Genomic DNA, 26489 nt, shown 5'->3' on the forward strand with positions numbered 1-26489 from the left:
GTCCCGTGTGTATATTTTCATAAGTTTTTGCACTTCATTTAATTTTTCCTTATATATGTCATTGTAGTTTAGAAAATTAATCTGTGTGACTTACAGGCTTCAATTTATGTTTGTTGCACAGCTGTACAAAGCTACTGTTTTGTTCAAAATATGCAACACTATTCATTCACAAGAATGACTGATTTTCTCTAAGGCTCTAGTAGTTTGAAGTAAACTTAAAGTTCAGGTTATTTCATAGGAGATACCACTTTGACATTTTGATCCACAGGTATGAGGCGATTCTTAAAGTAAAGCCCTGACAAGACTGCATTCTTGAGTTGAATTCCTTCTGGTTATATGTGAGAGTCTGTGCTGTTGTAGATATCATTGAGGCATGTATCAGTCAAGCTAATGTTTCGTTTGACAACTTAAGAGCTGCTATGTCTGGAATGAGTGCTCAGGCATTGGCAGGCCAAAGGGTTTCAAGTTTTGCAGAAAATTCAGGGTTGATTTGGTGATCTGCAGTGTACAGGAGGGATCTTTAGAGCTAAACTGGGTAAAATTACGGCTTGTGAAGAGTGTGACTACATTAATGATCCTTAAACCAATTTCCCAGCTTTTTGTTTCTTTTTAATTAAACAGTCACTCTTAGTCTTAGGCTATATCTGCACTATGGACCTTACAGTAGTACAACTGTACCACTGCAGCTGTGTCGCTGTAAGGTCTCCTGTGTAGCCACTCTATGCCAACAGGAGAGAGTTCTCCTGCCAGCATAATTAAACCACCCTCAGTGAGTGGTGGTAGCTGTTGATGGGGGAGAGTCTCCCTCTGACATAGCACTATCCATACTATTGTTTTTGTCGATGAAACTTTTGTCTGTCGGGGATATGTTTTGGTTTTTTCCCCCACACCCCTGACCGACAAAAGTGCTAGTGTAGACATAGCCTCAGGTGAATATTCCACCCCTCTAAGTGATATAAGTTACACCCATCATAAGTGCTAGTGTGCACAGTGCTATGTTAGTGGGAGAACTGCAACTGCCGATCGTTGAAGGTGGATTAATTATGTTGACAGGAGAGCTCTCTCCCATTGTTAGTGGCTACACGAGACTTCTTACACTGGTGTAGCTGTAAGCACTCTAGTGTAGACATAGCCTTAGAAGTTCAGACTACATATTTTTAAGGACATGGGGATTGTAAATAAGATGTTTGGGGATGGATAATTGAAGTGTTTTTTTCCTGTCCCAATTATTTGATTTGCTGGCCCTGTGATGTTCTTTGGAGATCAGATACTGTGATGATGGTGCAGGGGCATGTAAATACTTAGATGTGGGGGACTCACAAATCTCTTTTGAGCCTGACTTTTATTATCTAGCATATGGTAATACCTGTGCACTTATTGGGGCAGATCCCACGGGTATGGTGTTAAAACATTGGCAATAGTGGTGGAGCGCATTACTTCTAAACATGTGCATACTTTTGTTTTTTGTTAGCCATACGATTGTGAAACATCTAATTTCCTTCATTGATAGGGTAACTGGCTTAGTGGGTGAGGGGAAGCAATAGACTTCATTGATCTTAACTTTAGTAAGGCTTTTGGTACTGTCCTGCACGATACTTTTCATAAACAAAGTAGAGAAATATGATCTAGATGAAATGAGGGCACAATTGGTTGAAAAAACATACTTCAAAATTAGTTATCAACTGTTTTGTTTTCAAACTGGGAAGGACGTATCAGGTGATGTCCCAAAGGGGTTTTCCTTTGTCCAGTACTAGTCAATATTTTTGTTAATGACTTGGGAAATTGAGTGTAGTATGTGCTTGCAAAATTTGCAAATGACTTCAAGCCAGGAAGGATTGCAAGCACTTTGGAAGACAAGATTAGAATTCAAAATGATCTTGATAAATTGGACAATTGGTCTGAAATCAGTACAATGAAAATCAATAAAGATACGTGCAAAATACTATCTAAGAAAAAATCAACTGCACAAATACAAAACAACTGGGTAGGCAGCATTACTACAATAAAAGCCCTAGGGGTTATAGTGAATCTCAAATTGAAGCTGAGTCAAAAGAATGACACTGTTGTATGAAAAAGGCAAATGTCATTTTGGGATGTATTAAGTCATGTCCTGTGTAAGACATGGGCAGTAATTGCTCCGCTCACTGGTAAATGCTCAACTGGAGTGGTGTCCAGTTTTACATCACACTTAAAGATTTGGACAAACTGGAAAGAGTCCAGAGTAGAGCAACAAAAATAAGAGGATTTGAAAACATGACCTGTGAGGAAAGGTTGAAAGAATTGGGCATGTTTAGTCTAGAGAAAAGAAGCCGGGGTGGGAGTGGGGGGGCGGTACACAGCATAGTCTTCAAATATGCAAAAGGTTGTTATAAAGAGGATGGTGACAGGATGTCGGTCATCAATTGTTCTCCACGCCCACCAAGTCTGGGACAAGAATTATTTGGCTTAATTTGCAGCAGGGGAGATTTAGGTTAGCTACAAGGAAAAATGTTCTTCCATAGTTATCCCTGTCATTGGAGATTTCTAAGAACAGGTTAGACGGACATCTGTCAGGGTTGGTCTGTGTAACTGCTCGAGGTCCATTCCATCCCTACACTTTCATGATTCTGTGATTTAGCTGTTGTTGCAGCATAAAGTTACATTCCTACAATAATTAGATTGCAAACCAAGAGGTTGTACAAAACTCAGATCAAATAAAATTTCTAAGACCACCTGTCTAGCGCCAAGGTGTTCAGAATACTGTACCTTCTCCAAACATGGCTGGAGAGAATTCCTAGAGTCAGAGGAATTACAGCAAAGCGTTATTGCAATGCATAAGCTTAAATAAATTACATTTGTAAGTGAGTGTCTATATTGTAAAATTTAATTTAAATGGTAGGGGACTGGACTCGACCTCTCGAGGTCCCTTCCAGTCCTTGAGTCTGAGTCTATCTATAGGATACTGCTGTTCTGGAGACTATTGAGCACCAATCTCACTGAGTGCCACCGACTGACCTTGTAGTTTCTACTGGGGGACTTCAACACTCATGTAGGGAATGATGGAGATATCTGGAGGGGATTGATTGGGAGGAATGGCCTCCCAGGTCTGTGCTAGTCATAGATTGTACATAACTAATACAATGTTCAAACACAAGGTTGCTCATAAATGTACTTCGTACCAGAGCACCTTGGGCCGAAGATCAACTTCATAGTTGTCTCATCAGACCTAAGCCCATATGCTCTGAAAAGTCAGGTGGAGAGAGGCAGAGCTGGCAACCCGATTGCCACTTGGTGGTGAGTTGGATCCGATGAATGGGATGCCAGCTGGATAGATAGGAGGCCCAAATGATCAGTGTGAGTCTCCTGGAACATCAGTGGAGGACCCTGTGTGGAAAGACTTCAGTTCTCACCTCTGGAAGAACTTCTCCTGCATTCTGGGTGAGATTTTGGACATTGAATCTGAGTCGACCATGTTCAGGGCCTCAGTCATTGAGGCAGCCACAAACAGCTGTGGCCTGAAGGTAGTTGGTCGCTGTCGTGGTGGCAACCCTAGGATCTGCTGGTGGACTCCAATGGTGAGGGAAGCTGTCAAGGCAGTGAAGGCGGCCTTCTGAGCAATGCTCGTGAACCGGACTCCTGATACAGCTCAAAGATACCTGCTAGCTAAGAGGGCTGTGGTTACTGAAGTGAAAGCCCGGGCTTGGGAGAAGTTTGGAGAGACCATGGAGAATGACTATCAGACAGCTTCAAAGGTGTTCTGCTAAACCATTTGTTGTCTTAGGAGGGTCAGCAGGATGTTGCCCAGGCAGTAGTCAGTAAGGGTGGTGAAACGCTGACCTCAACTGAGGAGATTGCTGAGAGGTGGAAGGAGCACTTTGAGGAACTCAAACTTTGAAGAACTGATGGACATGCTCCGCTTCCAGGAGGCAGCATCGGAAACCTCTGTGAGATCAGATCTGTTTCTGTTGCTGAGGTCAATAGGGTGGTAAAGTGCCTTCATAGTGGGAAGGCAGCAGGGGTGGGTGAGATTTGCTTGGAGATGTTGAAAGCACTGGACAACGTTGGGGTGTGGTGGTTAACATGCATCTTCAATGTTGCATGGAAGGCGGGTGCAGTACCTCTGGACTGGCAAACCAAGATGGTGGTCCTAGTCTTTAAGAGAGGCGACTAGAGGATGCCTTCCAACTGTAGGGGGATCACACTCCTCAGCCTCCCTAGCAAAGCCTATGCCAAGGTGCTGGAGAGGAGGTTGAACCTCAGATTCAGGAGGGACAATGCAGATTCCGTCCTGACCGTTGAACAATGGACATTTGCTATCTCATAGATACTTGAGGGGTTGTAGGAGTTTGCTAATCCAGTCTGTTTTTGTTTTGTAGACCTGGAGAAGGCATATGACTACGTTCTCAGAGATGTCTTGTGGGAAGTCTGTGGGAGTATGAGGTGCTGGTGCCACTTCTGTGTCCTATCCGGTCCCTCTATTCTCGGAGTGAGAGTTGCATTTGTATTCTTGGTATTAAATCATGTTTGTTCAGGGTAGGCATTGGACTCCACCAAGGGTGTATCTTATCCCCACATCTGTTCATGATTTTCATGAACTGGATATCAAGGCACAACTGAGCTGTGGAGTGCATCTAGTATGGGGAGACTCTGCTGTTGTCCTTGCTTCTTCAAACTGTGATTTCCAGCATGCACTCTAACGTTTTGCTGCAGTGTGTGAAGCGGCTGGGACAAGAATCAGCACTTCCAAATCAGAGGTCATGGTCTTTGCTTGGAAGAAAGTGAACTGCTCTCTCCAAGTGATAGGGGAGCAGCAGCCCTTAGTGGACAAGTTCAAGTATCTAGGGATCTTGTTCACGAGTGATGGCAAGCGGGAACATGAGATCAACTGACAGACTGGTGTGGCAGTGATGTGGGTGCTGTACTGATCCATGAGTTCTCTGATGAAGCTCTCTGTTTACAGGTAACTCTATGTCCCATCCTCTTCTATGATCATGAATTTTGACTAATGACTAAAAGGACGAGTTTGTGGGTACAAGTGGCACAAATGAGGTTTCTCCGCAGAGTGGCTGGGCTTACTATTCACGATAGGGTGAGGAGCTTGCTATATGGGAGGGCCTCGGAGTAGAGCCGCTAATCCTCCGGATCAAGAGGAGCCAGTTGAGGTGGTGTGGGCACTTCATAAGGATGCCCCCAGGAGGCTTCTATTAGAACTTGTACTGGGCATGTCCCACTTGGCGGAGGCCCCGAGGCTGACCCATGACACCCTGAAGGGATTATATCTTTGGGCTGGCCTGGGAACACTGGGGGAAATCCCCCAGGAGGAGCTGGAACCAGTTGTGGAGGAAAAGGAGGTCTGGTCCTCCTTACTTGCCATGCTACTGCCATGACCCTCACCAGGAAAAGCAACATAAAGGAAAAAGAAGACCACCAGTCAAACCGGAAAGTAAGGTTTTATGTAATGTACATTCCACAAAACTCCAAGAGTTTTCTTAGGTTTTGGTGAGATCTACACTCAGCCAGGTTTGAAAGAAATTTTTTTAGTAGCTTTCACATTTTAAACATTTTAAAATCCTGCAGGTAAGTGGAGGGTCCCTTAAACACAGTGTTCTTATGAAGGAAAAAAAGGTACAAACAGTTTTTAGTCAGGGTGTCTTTGCCGTGCCCTGAAGGTGCTTGAGAAAGTGGTTTTCACATCAGTGTCACTTGAAGAACTCCTGTCTGTTTGTCAAAAAGTGTTACTGTGTCAGAACTCAGGTTTCAGAGTAGCAGCCGTGTTAGTCTATATCCGCAAAAAGAACAGGAGTACTTGTGGCACCTTAGACTGACAAATTTATTTGAGCATAAGCTTTCATGGGCTACAACCCACTTCATCGAATGCATGCAGAACTGAAAACCTTTAGATGCTAGGCAACCCTGCATAATTCCACCAGTTTTCATATCTTCATCTTGATAATACAGTCCTCTCTTTTTTTCCCTCAAATTTTGTTAACTATATTGATTCCTTTTCCTATTCAGATGGTAAATAAAAACTGCTGTAATTCCTCAGACTCTCTGGGAATTCTCTCCAGCCATGTTTGGGGAAGGTACAGTATTCTGAACACCTTGGCGTTAGACAGGTTGTCTTAGAAATTTTACTTGATCTGAGCTAGGTATAACCTCTTGGTTTGCTGTCTAATTATTGTAGGAATGTAACTTTACACTCTTTACAGCTAAGAAATACCGTACTAATTAACACTAATTACCTGTTTGGTATAGTTCATATGCAGAAAATAGAGAAGCATATTGGCTTCATATGACTATTTGTTCTGCTTTACTGAAACAGGATTTAAAAGTGGAAAACACTCTACATTATTAATGATTTTTGTAATTTGGAAGCTGGCAGCTGAGCATATGCAGTAAATAGCTGATAAGTATAACTCTCATTTCTAATACAATCCCTTTTTCCCATCCATCACTAGGTTGACTGTCTCATATGCTTCTGTGCTGCCATCAACAAATTTGATAATTGAATATTTCATTCAGTTCATACTACAAACCTCTCCTGAGCTTTCACATTGTCTTCTGCTTGCACAATTGAACTCCTTCAGTGGGCACTAAGCATTCTGCTCCTTTGGTCAGGACAGAATACTTGGAGTTGGGATTCTTGGTTCTGTTCCCAGCTCTCTTTGCTGTCTACAACAAAATTAGTCTAGATTTAGATCAGAGTGAAAAGAGCAATGAAATTTAAGAGTTACTTCAAACTACATCAGTATAACAGAGTAGAATTTGGTACTGTGTGTGCTTCAGAAAATCACTTAGGGAAACTGGTGCAGAATTTATCTCCTTACTTGAGGACAGTACCTCACAAAGCTATTTTTGAAGATTAATGTTTATAAAGCCCTTGGAGGTCCACCAACAGTGGATGTTCGTAATAGCAGAAGGTATAAAATGGAGGGCTTGCCTAGATTGAGGAGGAAAGAAAGGGCACAACAGTCCAACCAACAACTATGGGTATGTCTACACTACAAAATTGGTCGATTTAATGGAAGCTGATTTTTTTAGAAATCGATTTGATAGTCGATTGTATATGTCGCTACTAAGCGCATCAAGTTGGCGGTGTGCATCCACAGTACCGAGGCTAGCGTCGACTTTCGGAGCATTGCACTGTGGTAGCTATCCCACAGTTCTTGCAGTCTCCACCACACATTGGAATTCTGGGTTAGAATTATAGAGTATCAGGGCTGAAAGGGACCTCAGGAGGTCATCTAGTCCAATCTCCCTGCTCAAAGCAGGACCAATTCCCAACTAAATCATACCAGCCAGGGCTTTGTCAAGCCTGACCTTAAAAACCGCTAAGGAAGGGGACTCCACCACCTCCCTAGGGAACCCATTCCAGTGCTTCACCACCCTCCTAGTGAAAAAGTTTTTCCTAATATCCAACCTAAACCTCCCGTACTGCAACTTGAGGCCATTACTCCTTGTTCTGTTATCTGGTACCACTGAGCTCCCAGTGCCTGATGGGGCAAAAACATTGTCTGTGGCATCCAAGCTGTAGATCATGAGGAGGAGTAGATGTTTAAATGGCAAGTTCTGATCTGACAGAGAAACGTAGAGACTTGTCTCAACTTCTGGAAGAGCAGCTAGATATTTTAACAGAGGGATTTCTGTTAGCAAAACACATCTCTCCTGTAGTTAAAGTTGCAAAATGGGTTCCAGTTATATTCCTAGACATGTACACCAAAAAACCTGTTAAGATTGAGAGTATGTATCAGTTACTAAAGGATAAAAAGCATAGTGAAATTATTCCAAAACGAAGCATTACAAATTCACAGAAATTCAGAGTTAAAAGGAACTTACACTTAACAGAAATCCACACGTGTTAATGTATGTAAATGCAATTAAGGCAACCAAAAATCCTTAACTCTGTCCTGTAGTGACATCAAGCAACAATTGGATAAAACACTTTACGTTCATGTGTGTATCTATCACAGGTAATTATGGTGGCAACTGTCCATTTCAGAAGACGGGTGTAAGTGCCAAAGCAGTTCACTTACTCTGTTTCAGGCTGCAGCATTGCAGGTGACTAAAATGTCCAATGCTCAAATTACACAGAGCTCTTCTTCAGATCTGGGAAATGTATTTAGCTGTGACACTCTGAGTACAAGGTGGAACAGATTGTTTAGCATGAATAGCTAACGCACATTTCAAGGTGAAGTGACCCATTAACACCCCTCCAGTAATGGGGAGGAAAGGAGAGCGAGAGGGGGGAGATAGTTGAGGGTGAGTGTTAGTAGGTTAAAGATTGTTGTAATAAGCCATCAATCCAGTGTGTCTATTCAGTCCAAGATATTTAGCGTTTAGCAAAGTTATAAATTTAAGCTCCCATGCTTATCTTTTGAAAATGTGCGGGTTTCCTTTGAGGATGACTATAGAGGGATTGCTTTGTGAAAAGTGTCCACACACTGGTGACAGTGAGGTATTTTTGTCTTCTCATTTTCCTGTGTGAGTTAATTTGACAGCATAGTGATTGTCTGATTTCACTTTTCAGCCAGCACAGAGTAGTACTGATCCATATTGGCATTCAATTCCCAGTTCTTTGCTCAAAACCAGCACTGTCCTGGAACTTCAAGAAAAACAGACTGGGCCACTTTCACTATGACTGTGGACAATGTAATCTCCTGCATACCCCCACTGCCAAAGACATTTGACTGTTTTACTGCGCTATTAATCTCTGCCACAAAGAACATCCCTAGGGGCACAGGCCATCATACACTCCTTGCTGGACTGCAAAGACCCAAGAGTGCCTTCACAATTATGAGGAGCATAGAGACTCAGAAATTGGAGAAGCCCTTCTGGTGTCATTAGATGTAACAAGGCAGAAATGGTGGCTTGAATGTTTAGAAGGTCTAAACTTCACACGGTTTAGCAGTTCCTCCTGGAACCTGCTGAAACTGAAAGACCTAAGGGATGCAAATCCCACACATGTCACTAAGCCACAAGTGAAGAAGTGCCATCACTGCTAAATTTTTGTGGACATCAAAAAAGCCAGGGGACAAACAGTATCACAAACAAGTCCATCATCCATTCCATCAGGTTATGTTCACATGAGTTCTATTGTCCCATTGGTCTGGACCATTCACAAATAAGGCGATTGATTCAGCTATTGCAGTCATAAAATTGGGAAAAGCAGCGGGAAAAGATGGTATCTATCCCGAGTTCCTATATAACCTGGGTCCACTGGCATAGAAATGGATGATGCAGCTTTTTACCAACATCACAGAGACCAGTGAAATCTGCTTGTGGAGAGATGCCAATGTCATTGCACTCCTAAAGCCAGGAAAACCTGCAGATCACGCTTCTTAGTTATAGGCCAATCTCCCTCTTGAGTACCATCTACAAAGTGATGAAGCATATGATTCTGAATCAAATCAGTCCCACTGTTGATGCCAACCTAACCAAAGATCAAGCTGGTTTTCAACTGCACAGAAGTTGTTGCAGCCAGGTCCTGGCCCTCACTACAGACATGGAGGCTGGATTCCAATGAAAACTCAAGACCAGTAGTGCTGCTTTCATCAGTCTGTCACCAGCATATGGCAGTCTGGCCTGCCACTGATCCTAGCCAAAGTGATCCTCTAGGCCCCTATTCTCAGGCTGCTGAACATCATGCTTAACGACCAAAGGATGCTCATATACCTTGAAGGTCAAACTAACAGCTCGTATGCTTTGAATAATGGGCTACTGCAAGGCTCTGTCCTTGCGCTAACACTCTTCAATGTATACACAAGCAATATGACTGAAACAATAGCATGGAAGTTGGCATATGCTGATGATTTGGCACTTGCAATTCAGGCTCGTAGCTTTAAAGAACTTGTAGTGACCTTGTATCTGACCTTAAGATCATGGAGGAGTACTTCCAAAAGTGGTAGCTGAGACCAGATATGAGCAAATGCGTGGTCTGTACTTTCCACCTTTGACAATAGAATCACACAAAACACTGGGCATCTGTCATTCTTGAGACTTTCTTGACTGCACACTGAGCTTTCATGGTTGCCTCAAGGAAGTAGCCTCTAAAACAAAGACTCGCTTCAACGTTATTGAGAAGTTATCAGGAACGGCTATCCCAGTGCTACAAACATCAGCCTTGGCCCTGGTGTACTTAGTTAAAGAGTGTACTGTGCGTTGGTGTAAAAAAGAAGCTACCGTACCCCACTTGTGGCTAGACAGCTGAATCTGTGCATGCAAATTATCAAGGAACTTTAAAATCAACATATCTACTATGACTTTCTGAATTAGCTAACATGGAACCCCCAGCTATCTGTTCAGATATAGCCACAGCACGAGAACTTAAAAACACACTGAAGTCTACCCAGAACTTCCTATCCAGCAAGTTATGGATAACTTACCCCAGCAAAACCTGAAATCGCGAAAACCCTTATGGACCATGCATGAACACCTCATGTCTCTGAATCTGGCCAGGAAATGGCCAAGTATCTGGACCTCCTCTACAATTTCAAACAAGCACACTATACTGACCCAATAAGCCGCTCTCCTGTTTTCAATGTGCCACGCAGATTTTGGACCACACTGAGCTGCATCTGAACATGCCATGGAAGATGCAGCTACTTGATGGACAAGTGGAAAACCAAAGACTCCCCTACATGCGACTGCGGTGAGGACATCCAAGCCAATGAACATATCATCACACAGTGGCACAAATATGGATTCAAAGGTGATTGAATGATATCCTCCATGTCACAGAGAAGACATTGAAATAGTTTATGGACCTACTACTGCATCTGTAGGATGATGTTGCTGTGTGTGTGTGTTTGTGTGTGTGAGCCCCAGAAAGAATCAGTCGACGTGTAATGATGGGTCTGGCCTCTAATTTGAGATTGATTTACTGGTTCAGAGGATTGTTGAGGGACTGGCATGATGTGAAAAGAGGAGCAGAAGAGAGCTCAGCTTCCCATGCTCATGTGCCTTTACTTCAAGGGTTCCCCTTATGCTCCTGTCTTTCCCAAGCAATGGTGGCTAGGTACTCAGTGGAGCAAAGGCAGCTATGCGTTGTGGAATCTTTCAAGCACACACATACTAATTAGCTATGAAGAATGCTTGTAATTGATTGTTTCCTCTGTCCTCCTCACTTATAAATTGAGTCTAGAAGGGACCATTTGGGATCATCTAGTCTGAGCTCCCATATAACACAGACTGTAGAACTTCCCTAAAATAATTCCTAGAACAGATCTTTTAGAAAAAAAATCCAGTCTTGATTTTAAAATTGCCCGTGATGGAGAATCCACCATTACTCTTGGTAAATAGTTCCAGTGGTTAATTACCCTCATTTTTTAAAATTTATACATAACTTCCAGTTCGTCTAACATCTACTTCCAACCATTGGATTGTGTTATACTGTTGTCTGCTTGATTGAAGAGCCCATTATCAAATATTTTTTCCCTGTGTAGGTATTTATAATCTGTGATCAAGTCACCCCTTAATCTTCAGTTTGTTAAACTAAATAGATTGAGCTCTTTGAATCTGTCACACTAAAACATGAATTTCTAATCCTTGTCTGTTCTCTGAACTCTGCAATTTGTCAACTTACTTGTTGAAGTATGAACCCCAGAACTGGACCTAGTATACCAGTAGTGGCTGCACCAGTGTCAAATACAGAGGTAAAATAACCTCTCTACTCTGATTTTGAGACTTTCCTCTCTATTCATCCAGGGATCACATTAGCCCTTTTGGCCACCGCATCACACTGCAAGCTCATGTACAGCTGACTATCCACCACAATCCCAAAATCTTTTTGAGAGTCACTGCTTCTCAGGATAGGGTCCCCCATTCTGTAAGTAAACTCTGCATTCTTTGTTCCTAGATGTTTATATTTACATTTACCCATATTAAAACACACATTCGCTTGTGCCCAGCTTACCAAGTGGTCCAGATCATTCTTTGTCAATGACCTGTCCTCTTTTTAGCACTCCCCCAATCTGTGTCATCTACAGACTTTATTGGTGGTGATTTTATCTTTTATTGCAGGTCATTGATAAAACTGTTAAATCGTGTAAGGCCAAGAACAGATCACTGCAGGACCAGAATAGAAATATACGTATTTGAAGACAATTTCCCACTTACAATTGCATTTTGAGACCTATCAGTTGGCCAGTTTTTAATCCATTTAATGTATGCCATGTTGGTTTGTATCCTTCTAGTTTTTTAATCAAAATGTCATATGGTACCAAGTCAAATGCCTTACAGAAATCTAAGTATATTACATCAACGCTATTTATCAGCCAAGCTTTTTGATCACATTTAAAAAAAAAAATCAACTTTGTTTGGCAGGATCTATTTGCTATAGTCCATGTTGATTGTCATTAATTATATTACTCTCCTTTTAATTTTTTGAGTCCCGCATCCACCACTCCATTATCTTGCCTGGGATTGAAGTTAGGCTGACGGGACTATAATTACACAGGTCATCCCATTAACTTCCAATATTAAAAAAGGTAAAGTTACCTGAGCTGTTGACCTGACCCTGTTTGCAACCTATATAATCATAACAGGTCAGATTCAAAGATTTATAATTTAGCTATATTTGAAAAAATTAGATTGTAATGCACAAGAGTTAAAAGAATATTACCAATATAAAAAGTTTGTGGTAGGCAGTTGTTAAGGTTATTTACGATAAAGAAAAGACTGATGGATATTAATTTTTTTTTTTAAGGACCCTGTTTTTAATTAATTCTTAAACCAATGGATTTACTTGTAAATAATTCTCAAAATACATTGTAGGTTCAAAATGTGTTAAATTTGGGGAAGATGCATTGTGTTCTCATACATAAGAGGATGAATCTCTGCTTTAAGTGCAAAGTAAAACTAAAAATTACAAGTGGAACCATGAATGATGTTTCCATATAATTAATAATACGATTCATTTTCACATCTGAGTGACCTCATGTCCCACTGTAGTATGTATTCAGTATCTTAGATACTTTCTGCATTTAGTAAATAACTGTAAAGGACATGTAATGAAAGCGGTATCTGTGTTTTCAAAACCCAGCAGCTCTGGGACTCTTTTATGTGTGTGACAGAGAAAGTAAAAAACCACTACATCTCAGCAAAAGTGGCTGAAGTTTCCTCAGTTCTCCGGAAACTGTCTTAATCTCTCTCTCCATTTCTCGCGTCTCACTGTTCCCTTTGTGTCTTTCATTCACTTCAGGTTGTATTCTACACTGCTTTGTGTACATGGGCTAGCCTCCCAACCAGCATAGGCAGATTTCCCTTAGTTCTGCTCTAAAGGATTCTGCAGTGTTCCTCCCCTCTTCCCCCCTGCTCCATTTTCTGATGCACGTTGTATAATACTGTTTCATGTTGTGCTCTTAGACTGTAATCATGTAGTAGCAAAGGACCAATTTTGCTCTTCTATTATACAGAGCTGTATAGTAACGAAACATTTGAAATTTTGCCTGAACTTCTCTAACAAGTTCAGGGTCAATTTAAAAATAAAACTGGTTGTCTTCCTTGTGAACATCTAAGGCTTAGAGTTTAATGCAGAGCCTGCTCTGACATGCCAGTTCTCCCTGCCCACTCTAACAGGTCCAGGGTGAGGTAAGTTGTAGCAGTCTGATTGGAACTTTCGAAGTAGAAATACTCAAAACAAAATAAAACGCGCCTTAGCGTCCTGGACAGAAGAAAACCATTGGTGTATAATATCATGGCTATGTGACTTTTAGTGTCTCTTCTGCCTGGTTAGTTTTTGGAATTTGCAGAAAGCACTAGCACTTTTTCCCTTTGAGAAGACAATTGCAGTAAAGATGAAATCTGGCCCCTTCCTCATATCATTTAACTCTGTAAGGTATGAATTTCAGTGTTGGTGGTGGAGAATGTCATGCAAGAGGCTTAAAGAGGTGTGTTGATAAAAATGCTGCTAACTAATAAACCAAAATGTCATTTGGCAAACATTAAATGGGACTCTAGTCACCAATCTCTCTAATCTCTTAAACAATTTAAAGTGACATATATAAATATTGGAGACAAGGTGGATGAGGTAGTATCTTTTATTGGACTAACTTCTATTGGTGAGAGAGACAAGCTTGTACAGAGCTCTTCTTCAGGTCAAGATGTTTCTCTAATATCCTGGGACCAACTGCATATAAAAAAAATAGAGCATTTAAACTAAGTAAAGGTCATTATAAAACTAAACTTGATGGTTTGAGTCTGTTGGCCAGAGCAATGCAGGGAGATGTGTGAACTCTTGTAAGAAATGAAGAAAATTGTTTTGAATGGTGAGTAGCAGGTATACTAATTATTTCAGAAAAAAATGGATGATTCCAATGGTGAGTGGAAAGGGTTATTGTTTTATGCTTGAGCTGTCAGTTGTCTTTTTGGAAATCTGAAGGGAAACTTTTGCTGATGCTTCCCTCGCCCAGAGTGGTAATGTGGGTTTTTTGTGTGTCTGTGTGTGTGAGTTTGTAGTGCTGTCCTCTGGCAAAAAGACACAAACACACATGCAAGAGCGCAAGTGTTTTAATTGCTCGAAAAGGTACTTTTTTTTTTTAAAGTTCCTTTGACTTCAGTGCGGCTGCTCGGTTGAGTAAAGTTACATAAGTGTTTCCAGGATCTGGCCTTAATTACAGAGTAGGACCAAAGGACTTAAGCACAGAGAAGGAATGAAGAAGTAGTAAGGCACAGGAGGAAGACAATAAGATTACGTGTTTACATGGGATGTTAACATTCATGTCTTGGTAACCAGGCCTTTTGGGGTTTAGTCACTGGTAAAGCCTGTGCACCAGCTCAATAACTAGTAGGTGGTGGTTAGAAAATACTTACTGAAGGATTTGTATCATAACTTCTGTGTGAAGAATGCAACAAAGTGTATAACTAAAAGCCAACAAATATTTGAATTCTGTTATATTTCAGTCCAGTTTTCTTGGTTCTTTGGAAGAAAAAGACAGTGGATTTTTTCATCTTTATAGTTGCTTGTTAAGTAAATACCTGGATGTGTCAACCGTGCTTTCAAATTTAATTTCAGAAATTAAATTTGAAAAATATAGACTCTCCGTGGCTTTCAGATCAGTGTGGTAGTTGCATGATATCACTACAGGGCAGAGTTAAAGATTCTGCGAAAGGACAAATTTTCAGCCACAAAGAATGATGGGTTGGGTCTAAAAGACCATTCATCCTTTACATTTTTATTTTTTAACTTTTCACAAGATTTCAGTGAATCCTTAACTATGTGGGAAATTTGTAGAGTCTGACGGCTCAGTTAAGGTTGTTTGGGCAGGATTGCACAGCTTGTTTTTTGGCACTTCGGGCAAAATCAAACTTTTTTTAAACAGGAAGAAGTAGGAGGGGAGGAAAAGAGAAAAACTGAAGGAAATGTGCTCGCAAATACAAACTCTGACTTGGTGTCACTGGCAGATCTTAAATTCTCTTTTAATCAGCCCGTTCACACTTAGCTCTGCATCTGTGTATTGGGAGGGGAGGTGAAACATAATCTTCCCTTAAAGTATGATTTGTATAAAATGAGTGAGAGGGGATAGAATATCTGCATCTTCATTCCTTTTATATAAATCTTTGTATTAAAGTACCAATTTGTTGGGCCACACTTCCAGTAGCTCTGTCCCAGCCTATACCTATTGTCAGTCTCCTACACACCACTCCCACCTCCTGTGCTCTACACTAGTTTGTTTTGACTGCTTCCTTTGCTCATTCCTGGCTCATGCTTTCTTCCGTGCAGCCCTCTACACGTCAGATATTCTCTTGATTTAAATATTTACACTCCTGAAGACCCACCAGTTCTGTGAAGCATTGCAGATCTGTTTTTGTTGTGTACAGCAGTGTATTGTACCTTCTTGTAAGTTTATACTATAGTTCTTCAGGGGAAGGACTCTGCTATGTCATATTTACACTTTGTGCATTGTCATGCATTTATGCTGCTTAGCCCCTCCAGTTATACATTTAGCTAAACGAATATGTTGAACCCTCTCTTTTTCAGTATGATGCTGTTCCAATCCAGTCGAGTGTGGTTATATGTTCCTGTCCATCCCCATCAATGGTGAGGAACCAGACAGATTCCAGCACTCCATCTGTCATCACCACCTGTGGCAGCAGAAAGGGGTCTAACATGGAGGGAACTGCAGCTGAATCAAGGTCTAGTTCAAACTCCCTACAGCAACATTCAGGACAACAGCCTCCACAGCCTCGAAAAAAACGACGTGAGAATTTCAAATTTGGCAAAATTCTGGGTGAAGGATCTTTCTCAACAGTGAGTAATATAGCTATTTTTCAGCTCCTCGCTATATTGGTTCGTTCAACAACAACATAACCATAGAGTCATTGAAAGAAGGGGGTGGACGGGACCTCAAGAGGTCATCTTAGTCCACCCCCCACACTGAGGCAGGACCAACTATACTTAGACCATCTCCGACAGGTGTTTGTCTAACCTCTTCTTAAAAACATGATGAGTGAGATTCTACCACCAACTCTGGTAACATATTTCACTACTTAACAATCCTTGTAGTTAGTTTAGATATTAGGAAATACTTTCTAACTGTCCCTTGCTGCCGATTACACTGATCATGTCCATGATAGTAGGACAAGAAATAAAGAACAGTTGATCACTGTCCTTTTTATAACAGCCCTTAACCTGTTTGAAGACTGCTATCGGGTCCCTCACAACTCTTCTTTTCTCGAGATTCAAACATAACACTTTTTTTTTAACCTTTCCACAAAGGCCAGGTTTTGTAAATCTCTTACCATTTTTGTTGCTCTCCTTAGCATGCTCTCCAGTTTGTCCACATCTTTCTTAAAACGTGACATCCAAAACTGGACAGATTCCTCTAGCTGAGGCCTCACCGTTCCCATGTAGAATGAAAGTTACTTCCCGTATCTTACATATAAAACTCATGTTAATACACCTCAGAATATTAGTCTTTTTCACAACTGCTTCACACTGTTGGCTTATGTTCTATTTGTGTTTTGCTATATACCCTCAGATCCTCTTCTGCAGTACTACTGGTTAGCCAGTTTTCTCCATTTTGTATTTATACATTTCCTTTTTCCTTCTAAAGTGTATACTTGTCTTTACTGAATTTCATCTTGTTGACTTCAGATCAATTCTCGAGTTTGTCAAGATCATTTTGAATTCTAATCCTGTTCTTTAAAGTACTTATTACCCCTTCCTGCTTGGTGTCATTCACAAATTTTATAAACTTACTCTCCTCTCCATTATCCAAGTCGTCATTAAAAATGTTTAATACTTCCGGACCCAGGACAGACCCCTGCAGTGTCCCACTAGATATGTCCTCCCAGTTAGACAGTGAACCATTGATAACTACTCTGAGTGCCCTTTTTTTTTTTTTGACCAATTTTGCACCCATGTTACACCAATTTTGACCACATTTCCCTGGTTTGCTTTTCGGACTATCATATGGTACTGTGGCAAAATCCCTACTAAAATCAAGGTATATCACATCTGCTGCTTCCTCCCCGTGCACTAGGCCAGTAACCCTGTCCGAGGAAATTAGGTTGGTCTGGCATGATTTGTTCTTGACAGATCATTGTTGGCTACTACTTATCTCCTTATTATGCTCTGGTTGCTTACAAACTGATTACTAATTTGTTCCAGTGTATTTCCAAATATTGAAGTTAGGCTGACTGGTCTATAATTCTCTGGTCCTCATCCCCTATTTAAAGATAGGTACTATGTTTGCCCTTCTTCAGTCTTCTGGAACATCATGTAGTCTCAAAGATAATCACTAATGGTTCTGAGATTTTCAGCTAGTTCCTTTTAGTACCTAAGAGTGCACTTTGTCAGATCCTGCCAACTTGAATACATCTAACTTAGCTAAATATTCTTTAACCTGTTCTTTTCCTAATGGCTTCTTTTCTCTTCCCCCTTGTCAGTAGTAATTGTATTAAGCAGCGGTTCACAACTGACTCTTTTTTAATGAAGACTAATGGATATTTTGTGGCAAACATCTAGTACAATAACTCTTCACTTAACGTTGTAGTTATGTTCCTGAAAAATGCGACTTTATGCGAAACAATGTTAAGCAAATCCAATTTTCCCCATAAGAATTAATATAAATAGAGGGGGTTAGGTTACAGGGATTTTTTTATTTTATTCTTTTTGTGCCAGACAAAAGACATTATAGACATGGGGGGAATAGCTCAGTGGTTTGAGCATTGGCCTGCTAAACCCAGGGTTGTGAGTTCAGTCCTTGAGAGGATCACTTAGGGATCTGGGGCAAAATTAGTACTTGGTCCTGCTAGTGAAGGCAGGGGGCTGGACTCAGTGACCCTTCAGGGTTCCTTCCAGTTCTGTGAATAGGTATATCTCCATATATTAATATACAGTAGAAGAGTTAAACAATTTTAAATAGTTTAATATTGTACACAGCAGTGCATGAATGTGAAGCTTGGCTGAGGTGATGGAGTAAGAGGGTGGAATATTTCCCAGGGAATGCCTTGCTGCTAAATGATGAACTAGCACTCGGCTGAGCCCTTAAGGGTTGATACGCTGTTGTCACACTCTACAAGGCGGCATGGACTGAGGCAGGAGGGAGGAAACACAATAGATGCAGGGTAGTAGCTGCAAACACTTCCCTGCAAAAACTGAACACGATGATGAGGCCATGCTATCCAGCTGGAGCCCACCGCTCCCTCTTCCTGACAGCACATGCACGGCTGCGCTGGTGCTGACTTTCCAAAGTGCTGCGGGGTGTGTGCATGAGTAAGAGAGAAAGAGACGTGCATTGCCCCTCTAAGTATGCTGACACCACTTCAAGTACATTGCCCTTTTAAGGAGATCAGACAGGAAGCAACAACTTCCAGACAGCTCCCTCTTTTCTGTCCCTCTGCTCCGCTTTGTGAGGGACATCCTGATATCAGCACCAGTCTCTCCCCCTCCCCCAGGAAGCTCCTGGGAGCAGCTCCAAGGCAGAGGGCAGGGTAGGAGCAGCATGGCAGCGGAGGGAGGGACAGCTGAACTGCTGCTGGGCAGCTGCCAAGCACATATGTTACAGGGAATTTAGGGGAGACAGCTCCCCCCAATTCTAATCCCCCCAAATAGGGCCTGCTCATCCAGAGAATCCTGCGAGCAGTGGACAAAGCAGGCAGCTGCCAAATGACATTCTAAGGAAGCATTGCACATCTTTAAACGAGCTTGTTCCCTAATAGATCAGCAACCGTAACAACATTAACCAGGACAACGTTAAATGAGGAGTTACTGTATGACTTCCTAGATCAGGACTCTCTTTATGCATTAGTAATGATGAGTAACATTTTGTTCTTTTGGTTTTTCTTTCCTTTTATATTTGAATAAAGATAACTTCTGACAATATTTAAGCATATTATTCAGTAACTCAATTATTATAGAAGCCTAGTACTGGCTGTTACAATGGAAATAGTTTGACAGCCCATCTACTTACATTCTTGTACTGCACCCATCACTGTCTTCAACACTCTGGTCAGGCCACAAGTGCAGACTAATAGATGTTCACATGCTCATAATTTCAGTTTTGTGAGACTGAATCAACACTTTGTCCATTTTTTGTTTTTATAAAGTTACTACCCTTTGTTTCCTACAGAAACTCCTTGGGTGAGCTTTGAAACCTCAGATTTGGCATAAGAATAGTCACTGAGAAATTTATCCTCAACCAAGTTTGGAAAAAACAATGATTGAATAATTGTTGAGTGTTTTCAATGTGCAGTAGAAAATGTCATTAAGTTTATACCTCAAGATGTAGTGTTTATGCATGCTGATCTACTTTGTGCATCCATCCTTCAATTCACATAAAAAGCACCTTCTGCCTGAAATACTTGAATTTTAAGTTTTCGGAAGACATTATGTCCCAATGTGTATTTTTAGTGGCTTAAGCGTTTATTGTAATGGAGTTTCTCGTGCTCTTTTAAATATTTAAGATTTTACTTTGATCTGATCTGAAGGATTTGAACTGAGTTAGAGGTTTATGCCATTGTAAGAATTTAATGCACCTTAAAACATGATGCCACTGTAAGGATTTCAGTTAAAGTTCTTGTTCTGCCTTAATTTTATTTGTATTTTTTAAAAGCAAGTGCACATACACAGGAATTGAATGGTTGCATAGATACTCACTAAAATCTGGAAATCCTCATGTCAGATTTTAACAGTAAATTAACTTGGCAGGATTACACACCATAATTTGTCCGATTAGTACCTGTTGCCCAAATAAATCTGTTAGTCTTTAAGGTTCCACCAGAGTCCTAGTTGTTTTTTGTGGATACAGACTAACATGGCTACCCTGATACATGACACAATAATTTGTTTCCTGATTTTAAATGAGTAGTTTAATATATTACTGACTGACTTATAGTAAAATGTATAGGAAGTGCAATGTGGCAGAATTACTGTTGCAGTTGGGACCTTAGCTTTGTGACATGTTTTCCAGTGACTTTAACAAAGCAGTGTTAAGGTTCCATTAAAGTGGCTTTTTCATTATATAGATCTAATATTACTATAAGCATGTATGTGTCAATTTGGCTACACAGTAGCTAAAGTGTTGTTTTTTAAATTGTTTTGATTTATGGCAATCTGTTGGCTTATCTCAGTCATTGTAAACTTCTCATATTTTGTTATCAGGGTGGAATTGGCTACAATGCAGAGATTGAGAAATTGATGTAAATCCCCAATTCTGCAAGCATTTATGCATGTGAGAGTAGTTCCAGTGATCTCAGCGGGACTATTTACATGTGTAAAGTTATTAAAGTGCATTTTTGCAAGATTGAGGCTTATGTTTTATATTGTTTCTTGACTATTGGCTAACTTGACTATTCTAACACAAATATAAATATATCCATTCCCCAAAATGCTAGCTCTATACATCTGGGCATGTTGATGTTTAAATATTCAAAACATATCTTGAAAAGAGCTAGTTTAGTAGACTTCAAAAATGTTGAAATTATGATAGAGCTGGGGTAGGGGAAGAAATTTAGCAAAAAAAGAAACAAAACATCCCTCTTTCTGACCAAATCTGATGATAAATATTTTAGCCTGAGGCCTGCATGTTTTAAAGATTGTTATATGTTTGGGAAAAAAATTATTATAAATGCATAATTTTTAAACCTTGACTGTTTCTAATCTGACTTCTCATTGATCTGCTTCTGTTAACTTCAGACCGCTTACACTAAGAAAATAGACAAGTGAACAACCCTCCTACAGTTTTTATTGAGAAGCAAACTTCCAACAAAATGCCCACTTCTGGAGCAGTGTAACTCTGTAAACCTATTCAGAGGATATAAGACTATTAGCCTTAATGTATAATACTTTCACGGAAAAGCATGAATTTGAAATAAATTAAGATGTTGGAGTATTCTACTCTAACTTAAAAAAATTGGCATATAAACAAGCCTGGTATGATAGAAGATAATTTGGTGTAGATTATGTGAGAACTAGGTATAGATTATATTCCTCCTAATGCATTATTAGAAACCTAATATGAAAACTGGTTACTGGTACATTCTAGATAATCTGATGTAGCAGACACATTCTTGCTTGTATTCAGGCAAGGCGACACTGTGCATGCAGCTGTTGTTTTGTGTGTGTATCTAATCAAAATTCCCCTATTATGAAACTTCTATAATAGGTCTATCTCCATATATTATTTATCTCCTAGAATTGGAAGGGACCTTGAAAGGTCATCAAGTCCAGCCCCCTGCCTTCACTAGCAGGACCAAGTACTGATTTTTGCCCCAGATCCCTAAGTGGCCCCCTCAAGGATTGAACTCACAACCCTGGGTTGAGTAGGCCAATGTTCAAACTATTGAGCTATCCCCCTCCCTCTTATTCCCTACAGACTGTAAATTCACTTGCATTCCACTAACACATTCCGTCTGAAACTTTTTTCTTTTCAAAAATTTGGAACCATTGTCTTGAAAGTCTCTTCTCCCCCCAGCCCCCTAACCCCTTTCACCACTGCTGTTTGGAACTCTTCCGCCCTTTTTCATCAGTGAACTGTTTTATCTTGTCAAATTGTAGGCTACATTGAAAGCCTTTTTGCTGCTTCTAACTCTTAATTTTGTTGATAAATTGATTAAAGTGCTCAAGGACACTATGCAGGACATGGAAACATACAATGCCAGCATTTTATTTATTTAAAAGCATATAAAAAGAATAACTTCAGGAAATAGTTTTGCTAAATTTGCCTGAAACACACAGCAGAGATGCATATCTTCTTGTAGAAAGTTCATCAATGATTTAGTGTAGCATATTATGTTGTAACCTGTATGATTTCCTGAAGAGGAGAATAAAATCTAGTTTATTGATTACCCGGTGGTGTTAGAGGCCCTTGTTCAGCAAAAGACTTAAGCGTGTACTGAACTTTAAATACCTTGACTTCAGTGGGACTCAAGAACATGCTTAATTGATTTGCTGATTTAGGGCAATGATATGGAATGTATATGGCAAGGGGTTCATTAAACATCTTTTGGCATAAGGATTGAGGTTAATACAAAATTCAAACTGTGACTGGGAATGAAGACCAAGTTGGCATCCTCGTATATCTTTTTAATGAGCCAGTTACATTGTGGCTTTTTTCCCCCCTAAACCAGGTTGTCTTGGCCCGAGAATTGGCAACTTCCAGAGAATATGCCAGTAAGTAATGATTCCTTCAAGCTAAATGTTTTAGGCATAACATTGAAATTGGTGTCTTTATCTGTATTCACTTTAAATTATTCTGTTACCTCCTTCCCTGCTAATGAGGGAAGAGTGGGAGCAACTATTAATCAGGGAAGTTTGACATTTTTTAAAGTGTCAATTTTATCTAACCAGTCAGTTTGCAAAACTACTTAGTTTACAAGACGCCTTGTTTGGGCTGAAGTCCTCTGCGTTTTCATTGTTCTTCTTCATCTTCAAGTTAAAATTCTAGAAAAACGTCATATCATAAAAGAAAATAAGGTTCCCTATGTGACCAGAGAGAGAGATGTAATGTCCCGTCTGGATCACCCTTTCTTTGTGAAACTCTACTTCACATTTCAGGATGATGAAAAGCTGTGTATCCTTTTGAATTAAATATTTATTACGAAGTGTTTGAAAGTAGCAAGTGAATTATTTCATTAAAACCTATAGAGCTTTACTGGAATAAGAAAAACATGGAAAGAAACTGAGCAGCACTTTCTTTAGTGTGATAAACTCTTTAGTCATTATTGAAATAGCTACTTGAATTCTTGAGTAGATATTAAACCACAAATATGTCAAGTATTTTCAAACAGGAGGTCTCGTAAGTTTATGTAACACTATTTATACATGCCAGTTTAAATAGACATAGTAATATAGCCTACACCCAAAATTTCATGTCCCTCTAAATTACCACCACATGGCAGAAACGATGTATTTTAAAATATTTTTAAGCCAGTAGTGTTTTTCCAAGAAACTATTTTTGTAGTCACTTTTTTTATATAGGAGCTATCATATTGTGTTCTGCTGCAAAACTACCAAGAGGCAGAACAGAAATACCAAACGTAGGGTTGCTAACTTCCTATTGGCTGAAAACTGGACTCTGAGGCCCCACTCCCTGCTCTACCTGTTCCCTCCCCCCTTCCCATCCCCTACTCTGCCTCTTCTCCCAAGGCCCCGCAATCTCCCTCTCCTGGCTGCATGATCACCACCTCACTCCCCCAACCAGGTCCAGGACTGGGACAGGAGCCGCTGCAGTCTGATGTGAAGCCTGCCTGCAGGTAGGAGGCAGCCCTGCAGGTAGGAGTTGATGACACTCGTCCCCCACAGTAACTGGACTTTTGGTGTCTGGTCAGTACATCTGACTGGACACTGCCCATTCTCCTTTTCAACCTGACTTTCCAGTCGAAAACCAGGCACCTGGCAACTCTATCCTGAACTCTACTAACATCATTAATGCTATAATACAAATTAAAAAATTAAACTGAATGTATCTGTACTTTATGAGAGATGAACAGGGAAAACTCAGTATTAAATGTGTTAGCAGTGTCAAAATTAGTAGGAGAAAAGATTGTGTTTAAGTTGATTGATTGATTTTTAAAATTTGTTTTCTTACAATATTTCACTTTTGATACAGGCGATAAAACAAAAACTGAGTTTTAAAAAAAGGGTTGGCAATGTTCCTTTCTTATATTCAGTCATTTCTGTCCATTAAATCATCAGAGTTATTAAGCTTCTCTCATCTAAAATGGCTTGTAGAGTAGTCTGAATAATGGGGCTAAGGCATTAAAGAGGTTCTGCTTGGGCCTTTTAGTAGAAGTTCTTAGAATTACTGTGCAAGAGACCTGACTGGTCATTGGTTACAGCGTGAAGAGCAGATCTTGTGTCCCAACAGGAACGTGTAGTCTTTATTCCCCATGTCATCTTTCTCCAACCATTCTTAAAGGTTTGTTTATTTCAAGTTAATTTTATGTTGGTAAGTATTCACTTTAGAGCGCTGGAGTCTGAGGTCCCTTTTTATTCATAGAATAGTTACAATACCAGGCTATGGCAAACTTCCCTCTGAGCTTTCTGCTCTGTAGTGGTGCTTTCTAGGGGTGAAAGGATAGATTTAGTCTCCTTCCAGGGCTCATTTTATCCTTCATGATATACTTTCTGAGGCTACCAACAATAGGCAGGATGTAGTAGTGTCTTTTTGTAATGTGGACACCTGCTCACTACAAACTGGACTGAAACTAGTACATTTTGTATAACTCTCCAAATGGCAGTCAGATGGTATGACTCTTAGGGCAAATTTTCAGCCTGGCCATTGCTGGGTCTCTATTTTTGCAGGAGCTAATAGGTGTAGGGGAAGTTTGAATCCAGTTATTTAAATGATTTAGACATGTCATTAACTGTCTCAAAACAGAGCATTTAAGCATCTAAATTACCATAATTGTATGCTATAAAAATGGAGAGTAGTGTCAGAAAATGTTGGCTTGGATTAATACTAACAGAGTTTTGGAATTAGGCTCTATATTCCTTCCATAGGTCTCATTTAATCTTATTTTTATTATAGTCCTCAAAAATAAGTTTGAATTTTATGTTTTAAAATGTCCTAATGATAATCCTTAACTTTATATTCAGATTTTGGACTTAGCTATGCCAAAAATGGAGAGCTTCTAAAATACATTCGCAAAATTGGCTCATTTGATGAGACCTGTACCAGGTTCTATACTGCTGAAATTGTATCAGCATTAGAGTACTTGCATGGAAAGGGAATAATTCACAGGTAAGGTACTTAATTGGGACCAACATATTTGCAATATGTGATGAGTAGTTCTTTTTTTTGTAAAGCTCACTTGTGATATAATTTAAATATGACTAAACATGTAGTTTTTGTGTGTGTAAAAATAAATAAATAAATAAATAAAAATTGTGAGTATAAATATTCCTCTATGTTATGATTCAAAATCAAACTAGTGCTTGTGAATAGAGCCCTGCAGCGGGACTGAGATTCTGTGGGTCCTACTGCCATAATAGCAGTATTGGTAAAATGTACTTTGTTGCAGGGAGGATTGGGTGGGCAAAAAAACATATTATGACAATTTGCGGGAAAACACTAAATCTGTTGTCAGTTTGTCATAAATAAAATTTCAGCAATGTAAAGCAAGTTTTTTCTTTTTTTAAATAAAGGTTATAATACTTAAATTTAAGCAAGGGATAGAAAGAGTTAAAGTATGGTTTTTACATGATTTAAGCAAGATTAGTTTTATTTCTTTAGTGGTGTAAATTGTCTGAATTCCATTTTTTTATATAATATATGAGAGATTCCCCCATGTGTTTTCTCTCTGTCTTGTGGGATCTAAGGTTTTTGTGGGTGGGAGTGGGATACAAATGCAAGAAACAATGTGAGAATGGGAGTGGATATTGCAGGGCGGGAGTGGGATTTAAGAAACAGTCCTGAGTGTGGTTCTGCTTGTGAATTACAGTGTGTAGGAGACTATATATAAACAAAAATAAAACTGACTTAGTCCAGTTTTTACATTTCTACTCAGCTTGGACAAAGAGCAGAAATGGTGAAAAGACTACTTAGGGTATGTCTACGCAGCAACTGGACACCCACGACTGGCCGGTGCCAGCCAACTGAGGTTTGCAGGGTTCGGACTGTGGGGCTGTTTGATTGCTGTGTAGGCTTCTAGGCTTGAGCTGGAGCCCGAGCTTGGGGGACACAGAGTGACACACCCCCACAGGGTTCTAGTTCCCAGGCTCCAGCTCGAGCCCAGAAGTCTACGCAGCAGTGAGGCAGCTTTGCAGCTCGAGACCCACGAGCCCAAGTCAGCTGTCATAGGCCAGCCATTGGTTTTTCTTTGCTGTGTAGACATACCCTTAAAGTCTAGTTTAGATAATCTAAAGTGGTGATGACAACACAGCTAAGGGTGCAGTTAATATTTCTCTTGAGTCCCTTTTTAAAACTAATTTTGGTTGTTATAGGAAAATGTTTAACCTTTCTAAAAGCTTTTAATTGGGTCTCTAAAGAGCCCCAAGAGAAGAATTACAATCTTGTTGTTTGGATGAGAATATTCTGTCATGTATACAAAATTGGTTTGCTAACTAT

At 40.1% G+C, this 26489-nt stretch overlaps 1 protein-coding gene across 12 annotated transcripts in view; it reads left to right on the plus strand.

Moving 5' to 3' along the window:
* Positions 1-26489, plus strand: part of PDPK1 (3-phosphoinositide dependent protein kinase 1) — a 106642-nt gene that overhangs the window by 21781 nt on the left and 58372 nt on the right. For 10 of the 12 annotated variants that reach the window (XM_030579208.1, XM_030579210.1, XM_030579217.1 and 7 more), the window contains 4 exons: positions 15956-16225; positions 22549-22591; positions 22854-22991; positions 25019-25163. In XM_030579208.1, the coding sequence (XP_030435068.1) occupies positions 15956-16225; positions 22549-22591; positions 22854-22991; positions 25019-25163 (596 nt within the window). Of the gene's footprint in view, positions 1-4399; positions 4466-14243; positions 14255-15955; positions 16226-22548; positions 22592-22853; positions 22992-25018; positions 25164-26489 lie in introns of those variants that run through there. The other 2 variants (XM_030579212.1, XM_030579219.1) reach the window with 2 other exon arrangements.

Source organism: Gopherus evgoodei, chromosome 10, assembly GCF_007399415.2.
Source record: "Gopherus evgoodei ecotype Sinaloan lineage chromosome 10, rGopEvg1_v1.p, whole genome shotgun sequence".
In the NCBI taxonomy this organism is placed as follows: domain Eukaryota; kingdom Metazoa; phylum Chordata; order Testudines; family Testudinidae; genus Gopherus; species Gopherus evgoodei.